This window comes from Phoxinus phoxinus (assembly GCF_949152265.1).
Source record: "Phoxinus phoxinus genome assembly, chromosome: 7".
Lineage (NCBI taxonomy): Eukaryota > Metazoa > Chordata > Actinopteri > Cypriniformes > Leuciscidae > Phoxinus > Phoxinus phoxinus.
In genome coordinates this window covers 5,668,262-5,680,577 of record NC_136882.1, presented here as the reverse complement: position 1 = coordinate 5,680,577, position 12,316 = coordinate 5,668,262, and the positions used below count along the sequence as shown (strand labels likewise).

The 12,316-nt window shown below is 40.8% G+C and overlaps 1 protein-coding gene across 2 annotated transcripts; it reads right to left on the bottom strand.

Moving 5' to 3' along the window:
- Positions 1 to 493: 493 nt before the first annotated feature.
- prkra (protein kinase, interferon-inducible double stranded RNA dependent activator) lies at positions 494 to 12,189 on the bottom strand. 2 transcript variants are annotated; one of them, XR_013798473.1, is made up of 9 exons: positions 11,810 to 12,189; positions 11,338 to 11,528; positions 11,146 to 11,227; positions 10,990 to 11,056; positions 10,275 to 10,392; positions 10,097 to 10,191; positions 7,847 to 8,009; positions 2,486 to 3,302; positions 501 to 2,397 (listed from the first exon to the last, which is right to left on the bottom strand). XR_013798473.1 is itself a non-coding variant. In XM_079619902.1 (8 exons), exons 1-8 carry the CDS (start codon positions 11,821 to 11,823, stop codon positions 3,145 to 3,147), a joined length of 888 nt encoding a protein of 295 aa, XP_079476028.1. In that variant the 5' UTR covers positions 11,824 to 12,189; the 3' UTR covers positions 494 to 3,144. The 2 variants fall into 2 exon arrangements, 1 of the variants encoding a protein (XP_079476028.1); XM_079619902.1 differs by having other exon boundaries at positions 494 to 3,302.
- Positions 12,190 to 12,316: the final 127 nt, after the last annotated feature.

The window sequence follows — 12,316 nt, the reverse complement described above, 5'->3', positions numbered from 1 at the left end:
AACGTGTCCGTCTCTTCAGCATCGATTTCTACAGGTGTTTTCTTTTCCTTGGTTGTTTTGGACCTCCTGGCTCCTTTTCTCCGCCATCACGCTTCGTACAGTCCAACACACCTGCGAACTTCAGGCGTGTGCATGTGATATTGTAACGTGCGCGAGGGGGGATCTGTGGCGTGTGCGCGCACTGTGATTGACAGTCAGATCTCACACAGCCCTGCGCGGACTGGACCAGAAGAACCGGGAGCGGTGGATTTTTGCTAAACAAGTAACAGGCTCCAGGTGGAGGTAGAAGCGCAGGTTATTTTCTAAAACCGGCTTTTATGTTTTTGTGTCGGATTCAGTGAATATGCTAAAAAAAAATCTTGCCGACTTCAGCTTTAAGAAATATTTGCATGTATATACTTTTATGTTTTATATAACCAACACATTTTTCTTATACATGCATGTGTGTATTTATATATAGGCTACAAAATAATAATACACAGTACACACAAATATATTGTGTAAACAAAAACTTTTATTTTGGATGCAATTAATCCCAGCACTAATTATTTTGTCATAAATTATGATTATAATTTGCCCAGTCTCAGTCTCTAATGCATATGTTGTCAAATATTTCAACAAAACACTCAGGCATCTCCAGAAGGAATACATGTTCACACTTAAAACATGGTTTTATTACTTACTACATGATTCCATAAAATGATTTGTTAAATATTAAAGGGGTGGTATAATGCCCTTTTCACAAGATGTAAAATAAGTCTGATGTCCCCAGAGTGTGTGTGTGTGTGTGTGTATGTGAAGTTTTAGCTCAAAATACCCCACAGATATTTTTATATATGTTAAAATTGTCACTTTTTGAGAGTGAGCAAAAACGCACCGTTTCGTGTCTGTCCCTTTAAATGCAAATGAGCTGCTGCTTCCGGCACAGGGGGCGGAGCTACAAGAGCTCGTGTCCTTTTACCTCTCACACACACACACACACACGCACTGAAAATGTCGAAAACTTTTAGCCTTTCATGTTCAAACCGGAGTCGGACAATGATGGAGAGACTCAAGAAGAAGTGACAACATGTAGAAGCAACAGGACATTTCTGAATGGATAGTTGATGAATTTATGAAGCTTATGTGTATCTAAGTCATTAATTAGCATATTGTCATGATAATCTATAAATTGTGTTCCCGGGGGCGGGGTTTATGTAAATTTCAGGGTTGGTGATGTCACTAACCGAGGAGAATGTCGTGTAGTCTCAACCAGCCGTTTGTTGTAGACCTTAAAAAACGATTTCTTAAAAAAAAAAAGTTCAGAGCAAAGATTTTCTTTTAATGTTGTAACTTTGCAGATGTTGTTTCTGCTCAAACAGCAACATTACACACTAACTACAGTTAGAAAAGTCAAATCATTATCAACCACCCCTTTAAAAACATAGACACCCACTAACCACATATTAAATTATAGGCCTACTTATATTTAGATCAATATTAGCTCTGGTTACTTGTTTTTGCTACCATCTAAATCACACACACATAACACACACACACACCAGCGGTGGGTCTTCTTCAGTTGGCGTAAGTTTTGGTTGATCTTGCGCTGACCAATGTTACACTTACTCATACTGACACCGACTGCACAAATAAAGGTTTACAGTGACGGATGTGATGTAGTTTTCGCAGTGACACATGATAGATTTATTCCGTGTGTTTCCCAGAATGGGCCGTGTGTGTGATCATGAACACACAGCAGCTCCGGTGTTACACAACCACTCAAATACAGATGTGCACACAAGATGACTACATGTTTGAAACCGATTTGAAAATAAGTTTAATTGATTTTTCTTTTTTTAAACACTAAATTTGGCTAGTTATTTAGGATTTTGCGTCACAATTACGTCAGTAACAATTGTAGTGACAAGTGCACTGTCAGTCACTGCCACAACATTGTCAGTAAAAAAAATGCCAATAAAAACCTGGATGTGCCACTAAACACAGAGCCAATGTCTTCAGTGCGTAAGATGCCACTCAACATTAATATCGCCACTGGGTATTCACAGAAAATAGCTTACTCCTGCTTTACACAATAAGGTGAATACATTATTATGATCACTAGATGGCCACACCGCACACCATACTGAAGATTATCTGATTATCAAACCCAATACTGCAACATTAGCAGGTCAAAGCGTTCCTGCAGACGACGCTGAGCCTAGTTTAGCAGTGCGTGTCTTAAAGGGACAGTTCACCCAAAAATGAAAATCCTGTCATCATTTCCTCACCTTCATGTTGTTCCACACCCGTACGACTTTAGTTCATCTTCAGATCACAAATGAAGATCTTTTTAATGAAATCTAATCGATTTCTGTCCCTAGATTAACACCAAATGACACTTTGATGCTTCAAAAAGTTTATAGAGATCGTAAAACTAATTCATAAGAGTTGAGCAGTTTAGTCCAAATTTTCTGAAGAGACTCGGTCACTTTATATGATGAATAGATTGAATTTAAGCTTTTATTCACATATAAACATTCATCAACTCACACATCAGTTGTGGTAACCAGAATCTAAAGCATGTTCGCTTGCCGTGTGAGAACCAATGAGGTTCATTCCCGTTACGCCGCACGCTTGAGCTTCAGCAAGAGCGATCGTGACTTCAGAGAATTTGGACTAAACTGCTTAATTCATTTGGATTCGTTGTTCAATTTCTATATGAACTTTTTGAAGCGTCAAAGTGGTAGATGTGTAGCGTTCAGTGGATGGACAGAAATTGCTCAGATTTCATTAAAAATATCTTCATTTGTGTTCCGAAGATGAACGAAAGTCTGACGGGTTTGGAATGACACACAATGTAAACCTATTAATATGGTGTTTACAATGGATTTATTAAGCAAAAAGAAAAAAGACCTTGGTCAGGTTTGATCTACTCAGTATTCAGTACATCTGACTGAATCCAGTTTGAGGTTTAGTGTAAATAAATGACCATTTGGATGTAAATGAAGCACTTTGCCTCATCCAAAAATAAACTCAGGGTTGTGACCCAGAAATGGATTTATTTTCTGCATAGAGCGCGTCTCTTACAGCAGAACGGCCCGGGCCAGGCGCTCACACGTCAGAGTTCAGCATCTCCGACTCCATGTGCACGCAGTCCTGTAGTTAGTGTTTATTAGCGACCATCTTGATGTACTGCAGGGCGTTGTGTGCGGCGGCGTTGTGGGCGTTACTGCTGGTCATGCCGGAGCCGTGGCACACCGTCACCGGCCTGGTCGACAGCTCAACCAAACACTGGTACTGCCCGTTCACCGTCAGCTCATCTGCACAACACACACACACACAACACTTCCAGCTCTTAACGGAGAAGTTCACTTTAAAATGAAAAGTGGCCCATGATTTACTCGCCCTCAACCCATCCTAGATGTATATGACATTCTTCTTTCAGACAAATACAATCTGAGTTATATTAATAAATGTCCTAGCTCTTCCAAACTTTATAATGTTAGTGCATTGCAACCAACAGTTTGAAGCTCATAAAAGTGCCTCTATCCATGATAAAAGTGCCTCTATCCATGATAAAAGTGCCTCTATCCATGATAAAAGTGCGTCTATTCATGATAAAAGTGCCTCTATCCATGATAAAAGTGCATCTATTCATGATAAAAGTGCCTCTATCCATGATAAAAGTGCCTCTATCCATGATAAAAGTGCGTCTATTCATGATAAAAGTGCATCTATTCATGATAAAAGTGCATCTATTCATGATAAAAGTGCCTCTATCCATGATAAAAGTGCATCTATCCATCATAAAAGTGCATCTATCCATGATAAAAGTGCGTCTATTCATGATAAAAGTGCATCTATTCATGATAAAAGTGCATCTATTCATGATAAAAGTGCCTCTATCCATGATAAAAGTGCATCTATCCATGATAAAAGTGCCTCTATTCATGATAAAAGTGCATCTATTCATGATAAAAGTGCATCTATTCATGATAAAAGTGCCTCTATCCATGATAAAAGTGCATCTATCCATGATAAAAGTGCATCTATCCATGATAAAAGTGCATCTATCCATGATAAAAGTGCATCTATCCATGATAAAAGTGCATCTATTCATGATAAAAGTGCCTCTATCCATGATAAAAGTGCATCTATCCATGATAAAAGTGCATCTATCCATGATAAAAGTGCATCTATCCATGATAAAAGTGCCTCTATCCATGATAAAAGTGCATCTATCTCTGATTTTTCTGCTTTCCGATCACAAGCCTATTCTATTCTCACTGTCTCTTCCGGAGCTCTCTTAACCCACTATTGCACCTGTTATGTCGCGGGTCTACTCTCCACAGTTCAGCACTAACTTCGACCTGTGCTTTGCTGAACTATGCTCACACTTGGACTTGGACCAACCATTATCTGACCTGGATGTGGATCAAAATTTCAGCCTTTTAAATTCTGCCTGGTGTAAGTAGCAAACGTGACTGCTCCTCTCAAGCCTCACAAATCCAAACCAAAATCTGATCTGTGGCAAAACTCTGACACTCGTCACCAAAGACAAATTTGTAGAAAGGCCGAACGCAAATGGAAACGAGACAGGCAAGTTGTCTCCTTCCATATGTTCAAAGACGCTCTTACAGCATACCAGAATGCTGCTAAGTCAGCTAAAGCTGCATATTTCTCTAACTTAATTGAATCCAACCACTCTAACCCAAAGGTCTTGTTTTCAGTCATTCAGTCTGTTATAAATCCTTCTTCTAAATTGTCTGTTCAACGCATTCTCATCCTAGGGCGTCATATACTGACACTTTTGACATTTCGTCTACATCCAACGCACATGGTACCCTTTAGCCTCAATATGAGAAGCACAGAGCTTTGTTCGGTTATGGTTGGGTTTAGGTCTGGGGTAGGGTTAGGGTTAGACCGCTAGGAGGCGCCTTCTGGCCCATATCTATCTGCGTCTCATATTGATGCTAAAGGGTGCCATGTGCGTTGGATGTAGACGATATGTCAAAAGCGTCAGTATATGACGCCTTGGGATGAGATCGGGCTGGTCTGTTTCCTCTGATGCTCTATGTGAAGATTTCCAGAGATTTTTTGTTAACAAAATCACTAAATTAAGACTTAGTGTCTGCCCTAACTTAACTCTGCCCCCATTCGTGTCACCTACTTCTTGTGTTTGGGAGGTTTTTGATCCTATCAACCTCCAGACACTAAAGGATGTGAGCGCCAAGCTCAAACCTTCATTTTGTCCAAATGATATCATTCAGTCGAAATTTCTAAAGTTAATCATCGACTCTGTGGGTCCAGGTTTGGTATCTCTTTTTAACAAGTGTCTCAATACGGGCTCTGTTCCAGCTAATCTTAAAGTGGCTACGGTCACTCCTCTGCTCAAGAAGCCTTCACTGGATCCAGAGGTGGACAGTAACAAAGTACATTTACTTGAGTACTGTACTTAAGTACACTTTTTGAGTATCTGTACTTTACTTGAGTATTATTTTTTCCGGAAACTTTTACTTTAACTTCACTACATTTGAAAGACAAATATCGTACTTTTTACTCCACTACATTTCTGTCAAGGTCCTTGAGTAGAGAGTAGTAACGTCAGGGATGATTTGGGTTGCATTTTGGTTGTAAATGAAAGTCTGGTTGACGTCAGAACTCGACTGATGTTGGTTTCTGACGTCAGCCGATTTTCAACCACAATACAACGTCTGTCCAACGTTGGAGATTAACGTCAATCTGACATTGAATTCTGACATCAACATGATTTTAATTTTCAATGTTGGGTTTGGACATTGTTTTGGAGCACACTAGCTTATAGATAACAAAGCTAACATATTCATACTAAAAGCCAAAAAACTGGGAACAGCTGTTTGGGTGTCCGAAAGTTGTGGACGTTATTGAGTGAATTATTCAATCCCACGACTGGAACTGTGTTCTAGAAATAAATGTGATATTGATATGAGGGTAGGCAGGCAGAGATTCAGAGGCATAAGGTACTTATAAGGAAGTTGTGTACTTTGTCCACCTCTGACCTCTGTTTTACAAAATTACCGACCCATCTCTGTCTTGCCTTTTATTTCCAAGTTATTGGAGAAAATTGTGTTTAATCAACTCCAGCACTTTTTGTCAAATAAGTGTATCTATGAGGCTTTTCAATCTGGGTTCAGGACTGCTCACAGCACTGAGTGCGCCCTTCTGCGAGTGCTAAACGACATTTATATCTCCACTGATTCTGGAGATTCTGTGGTTCTAGTTCTCTTAGACCTTTCGGCAGCTTTTGACACTGTTGACCACCCTACTCTGTTGGCTAGACTTGAGACTTGGGTGGGCCTAAAAGCTTCTGTCCTGTCATGGATTCAGTCGTACCTTTCTGACAGAAAGTTTTTAGTTAGGATGGGTAATTTCTCCAGCTCCATGGCACCTCTAACCTGTGGTCTTCCACAGGGCTCCATTTTGGCTCCCTCTCCATTTTCTCTCTACATGCTACCGTTGGGCGCTATCTTAAGGAAACACAGTGTATCATTTCATTTTTATGCGGACGACACCCAAATTTACATTCCATTCAAGAGAAATAACCCTGCAGCGTTAAACTCTCTTCTGCTATGCCTAGAGGAGGTGAAGGCATGGCTGGCTCAAAATTTCCTCTCTCTAAATGATGATAAGACCGAGGTCATTGTTTTCAGCCCGAGTGAAAGGTCCCAGTGTATAAGCCCAGACTTGGGGAGTCTATCTCCCTTTAAATCTACAGGAGTGCGGAACTTAGGTGTTCTTGTTGACCAGTCTTTAAAATTTGACAAACACATATCATCTGTCATCAGCTCCGGTTTCTACCAACTTCGCTTACTATCTAAAATCAAAGGCTTTCTTACTCCGATAACTTTGGAAATGGCGGTTCATGCATTCATCACGTGTCGGCTAGATTACTGCAATTCACTTTACTGTGGGATATCAGTTCTCAAATTGCCCGTCTTCAGTTGGTCCAAAATGCTGCGGCCAGACTTATTCTTAACTGTCGCAAATATGACCATATCTCTCCAATTCTTAAACCGTTACACTGGCTGCCAGTCCGGCAGAGAATAGATTTTAAAATCCTCCTATTTGTTTTCAAATCTTTACATAACTTAGCTCCTGTCTATCTCTCTGAACGTATTCCTCCCTACACTCCGTCCAGAAGCCTAAGGTCACACGACCAGGCTCTGCTGGTAGTCCCTCGTGTCAGACTTAAGCGTAGAGGGGAGCGTGCTTTTGCAGTGGCAGGGCCTCGTCTGTGAACACCCTGCCCCTAGAGATCCCAACGGCCCCCAACCTTTCTATCTTTAAGTGTTTGGTAAAAGCCTACCTGTTCTCTTTAGCATATTGATCTCTTTTTTGATTATTTCTACCATTTTACATTTGAGTCTCTGATAAGGCTACTCGTAGCTTTGCTGCTTTTTATGTGTTTTATGGGTTGTTTTGCTGTTTTTCTTTTTCTTTTATGTGTGTTCTGGAAAGCACTTTGGTCTGTCGAAGCGGCTGTTTAAATGTGCTATATAAATAAATGAACTTTAACTTATCATGGATAGACGCACTTTTATCATGGGTAGATGCACTTTTATCATGGGTAGATGCACTTTTATCATGGGTAGATGCACTTTTATGGACTTCAAAACAGAAACAGCCATTCACTGCCATTATAAAGCTTGGAAGAGCCAGGTCATATTTAAATATAACTGAGATTGTATTCGTCTGAAAGAAGAAAGTCATATACATCTATTGACTCTGAGGGTGAGTAAATCATGGGCTGATTTTTATTTTACAGTAACTTATCCCTTTAAGACACAAAACAAACACAGGAACAAAGTGAGGAAGAGGAACGCACCGATGTCTACGTACGCGACCTGAAAGCCCATCTCCAGCGAGACCTCCAGCAGCATCTGGATGTAGTCTGTGTTGGGGATGCTGAGCGGAGTCATCTTCAGCAGCGAGATCTTCTCCCCCGTCGACTGCCGGAAGCTCTCCACGTACACACGAGCCGGAGGAGTCTGGGGACCGTATGACACATGTCCTATTTACCAGATCATCTGAAGCACAATCCTGAGCTTACTGGCGAGAGAGTGCTCGATGGAGACTCAGTCAGCCATGATTCAATCGCTAAACAATTCCTCATGCTGAAATATTGATGCAACGGCTCGCAAATCTCTTATGAGTCGAGGTGACGTGTCCAACTCTTCAGGCACTTTTATGTTCCAGAGGCTGATTTTTCTTTGTTACATGAAGGTCACATAGAAACTGCACTGGAAACTTTTTACCATCATTTACTTTTGCTACTTAAATGTGTGGATCGTATTGTTTTATTATTTTCCCAGAGCCAGGCTTTCAATCCTAAACTATGACAATTCATCATGAAGACATGATAATGAAAAGCTGATTAATTACATTAAATAAATGTTAAATTAAGATAAAGTCATGTTTCAGAGTGAAGCGTGGCACTGTTTTCTTGATTCATTGTGATCAATTAGTCACCATGATTTGCCAAGCAAGACATGTTCCTGGGTCAATATATTTTGTTGATCCTGGAGCAACATTTCTGTCAGAAAATGTAGTCCTAACAAGTGTTGTCAAAAGTACCGACTTCGGTACCAAGTCGGTACTGAAATTTAAAAAATGTGACGCTTTGAGCGCTGTTGAGCGGAATCATAAACACCTCTGATTGGCCATTGTGTTCATGAGCTCATCGGATATGTCTGTGATTGGCTACAATGATCAATGCACGGAAGTGTTTGAAAGTGTTTTGAAAGCAGGAGTGTTTGAAAGCAAAAGCAGGCGTCTATCAGCGCCAGTGGATCGATCCGCTGATAGACGCCTGCTTTCAAACGCTTCCGTGTGTATCTGTGTAATCGCTCGCTGAAGAGCCTTATTGATGTATATTTACAACATGTTTTTGAAGCGCTGATCATTGTAGCCAATCACAGACATATTTGATGAGCACGTGAAAATGGCTGGCCATTCCGAGGTGTTAACGCTTCTGCTCAACAGCGCTCAAAGCGTCACATTTTTTTAAATTTCAGTACCGACTTGGTACCGAAGTCGGTACTTTTGACAACACTAGTCCTAACCCTATCCCAAACCTAACCCTAAACCCACCTAAAATCAGATCAGAGGGAAATGACAGGTGAGTAACACTGATGCAGAAGCACCTCACCCTGGGTGTAAGCAATCCATGTAATTACTGAATGTTATTTTAGATGTGCACTTCCTTAAAGGGATAGTTCACCCAAAAATGAAAATTAGCCCAAGATTTACTCGCCCTACAAGCCATCCTAGATGTATATGACATTCTTCTATCAGACGAATACAATCAGAGTTAAATATAAAAAAATGTCCTGGCTCTTCCAAGCTTTAAAATGGCCGGAAGCTAGTTATTTTGTTTTAAATATGGATATTTTTTTACACAAACACATCGCTTCAGAAGGCCTTTATTAACTTTTATCATAGAGGCACTTTTATGATGGATAGATGCACTTTTATGATGGATAGATGCACTTTTATCATGGACAGATGCACTTTTATGATGGACAGATGCACTTTTATCATGGATAGATGCACTTTTATCATGGATAGACGCACTTTTATGATGGATAGACGCACTTTTATGATGGATAGACGCACTTTTATCATGGATAGACGCACTTTTATGATGGATAGACGCACTTTTATGATGGATAGATGCACTTTTATGATGGATAGATGCACTTTTATCATGGATAGACGCACTTTTATGATGGATAGACGCACTTTTATGATGGATAGATGCACTTTTATGATGGATAGATGCACATTTATTAATGGATAGATGCACTTTTATCATGGATAGATGCATTTATATGGACTTCAAAACAGAAAGCCATTCACTGCCATTATAAAGCTTGGAAGAGGACATTTTTTAATATAACTAATTGTATTTCGTCTGAAAGAAGAAAGTCATATACACCTAGGATGACTCTGAGGGTGAGTAAACCATGGGCTAATTTTCATTTTTGGGTGAACTATCCCTTTAAACCTAAGGACCAATCAAGAATTTTCAGTGAAAGAATCCTAACACATCTCTGAACGGATGAATGTCACTAACCCACGTGATCTCGGGAGATCCAGACAGACTCTGCAGTTTTCCCAGCATGCGTTCAGCGGCGGCTCGTCTGGCCAGCTTCTTCGAGCTGCCGGTCCCTGATGAGCAAAAGCACATGACATGGCATCAGTCCTCCTGCGCTCGGCCTGAGCCTGAGGTCTGTGTGTGAAAGAGCCGGCACCTGACTCCTCCAGGCCCTCCAGACGACAGGTCACGGTGAACTCCTTCATGTGATCCGGCCCCGTCTCCATACACACCATATACTCCGGCAGACACCACACCCGCTGCATGGCCAGTTCCTCACAAAACACACAACAGTGTTTAAACTCACCATGGGATCAAAACTGACTTTTTTTTGTTGACAGAATATTGCAGTATTTATTATAAATTATGTATTTGAGCACATCATAATTTTTTTTTAAATACATGTGCCCTCATAATCTTTAAAGTCTGCATGAAACAGAAGTTGCACTCGTCTGTTCTTCCCTATTGTGATATATATCCGAGTGAAATCGCTTCTCAAACAAGAACAAATGTGGGCGGGGCTTGATTTTGTCAGTGTGGAATTTGATTGGATGGTGGTGGTTTGCTATAACTGAACGTTTTTGCTAGGCTATAACTTGTAACTGGCGCTGGTAGATCACATGATAACGAGAACATGGTGGATGTAGTACGTCGAGTTAACAATCATACTATATAGAACTTTTTGAATACTATGCATTCGGACATATTACTCAGTTGGCATACTGTTCACACAATACCCAGACAGCAACATAGTGTCGGCCCAGATCCGGTCCACATGTGGGCCCTGTTGAATCCACGTGTACCAGATGTGGGACGGATTAGTTATGGATAGGATAGTTGTGCTTCAAGATGTGAAGAGCTTGATCAGATACCTGCAGTATTCCCACAGGATTGGATCCGTCAGCGCCTTCAGGAGAAAGACCATTGTCTCTCTGACCACTGTGAAAGATTCAGAACATTTGGATCAGTGTTAACTGAAGTAATGGATCTATAATGGTTTACATCCATCTCTACAGTGTGTATTTTACTTTGGCTGGGGGTCTCGTTTCAATAATTTCAAGGCGGCTTCTGCAGCGTCATGTTTAGCCGCCTTTTTAGTGGATCCTTGCCCTTTAAGAAAAAAACAAAAAAACGATTATCTATTTGAATACTAGTGTACATTTTATTATCACTTACTCATACTAGACGCTATTATAATACTCATGTGAATAAAAGATGACCTTTGCATGAGACATCTCCTATGGTGACACTGAAGATGAAGGAAGAAGGCTGGTGCGCGTCTCCGTCAGCGAGAGCGTGTATGAGCTCGTACTGGGGCGCGCTGCCGATTTTGATGCCGTATTCGTGCAGGATCTGGATTGGCGTTTTATCCTGACAGCAGACTCGTTGATGAGCCATCGCGACACTGGGACTAGAACAATATGCGTGTAAGCTTGTCAGAATAATTAGCGAACAAAACACAAAGAGTCCGACAGGACAAATACAGCCCAAAAACACATCAAATATATAGTGTTGATACTGAGCACTGCGTAAGAGACACTAAACAATAACACATCCTGCCCATGTAAAACAGTCTAGCGCACAACTCAGTCCAAACCGCTGCAGATATTACATTAAACAGACACGTAAGTGTTAAAATACAACAATTGTTATATGAAGAAGAAAGAAGAAAATGTTGTATGGGTTCCTTACTGAGAATCAGCCATTATTGCTATCCGTATGCCGCTTCTACTTTGATTGGCACAAGCACTGGCCAATAGAATTCCTCTATACGGACTATAAGCCCCGCCCCCCACACGGTCCTCCGCCAGAGCCCCTCCTTCAGGGGAAGCCCCAACTTTAGCTCAAATGCGTATCGTTGTGGAGGAGACTAGAATGTGCCTTTCTTGAGTGAAAGTCAATGAAGGAGATGCCTCAGCACGCGGAATAGAGTGCCTCATCAGATTTGTCCGTTAATCTTTAACATTATTTGCATAAATATATGGCAAAGTTGTCTCGAGAGCCATTCATGTTGTTAGCCTTTTTTGCGCAAAGGTTGCGATCTCTCTTTCAATTACAATCTCGGGCTCCGCCTCTCATACAATACGTTTGAGTTAAACGTTTGTGTTGGTTGTAACCAATCGGATTCAGATTTAAAGGGGCAGTTCACCCAAAAATGTAAAGTTGGAACCAAAACCGAACAGTTGACGGTAGGCATTG

Bases quoted from the DNA above. Each gene is read 5' to 3' on its own strand.
- prkra (XM_079619902.1), bottom strand. The intron at 11,228-11,337 runs GTCATCTTTTAT...TTTTTCTTAAAG, and splicing joins AGGAGATGTCTCATGCAAAG to GGCAAGGATCCACTAAAAAG. The intron at 10,192-10,274 runs GTGCCGGCTCTT...TTTGCTCATCAG, and splicing joins GGAGGGCCTGGAGGAGTCAG to GGACCGGCAGCTCGAAGAAG.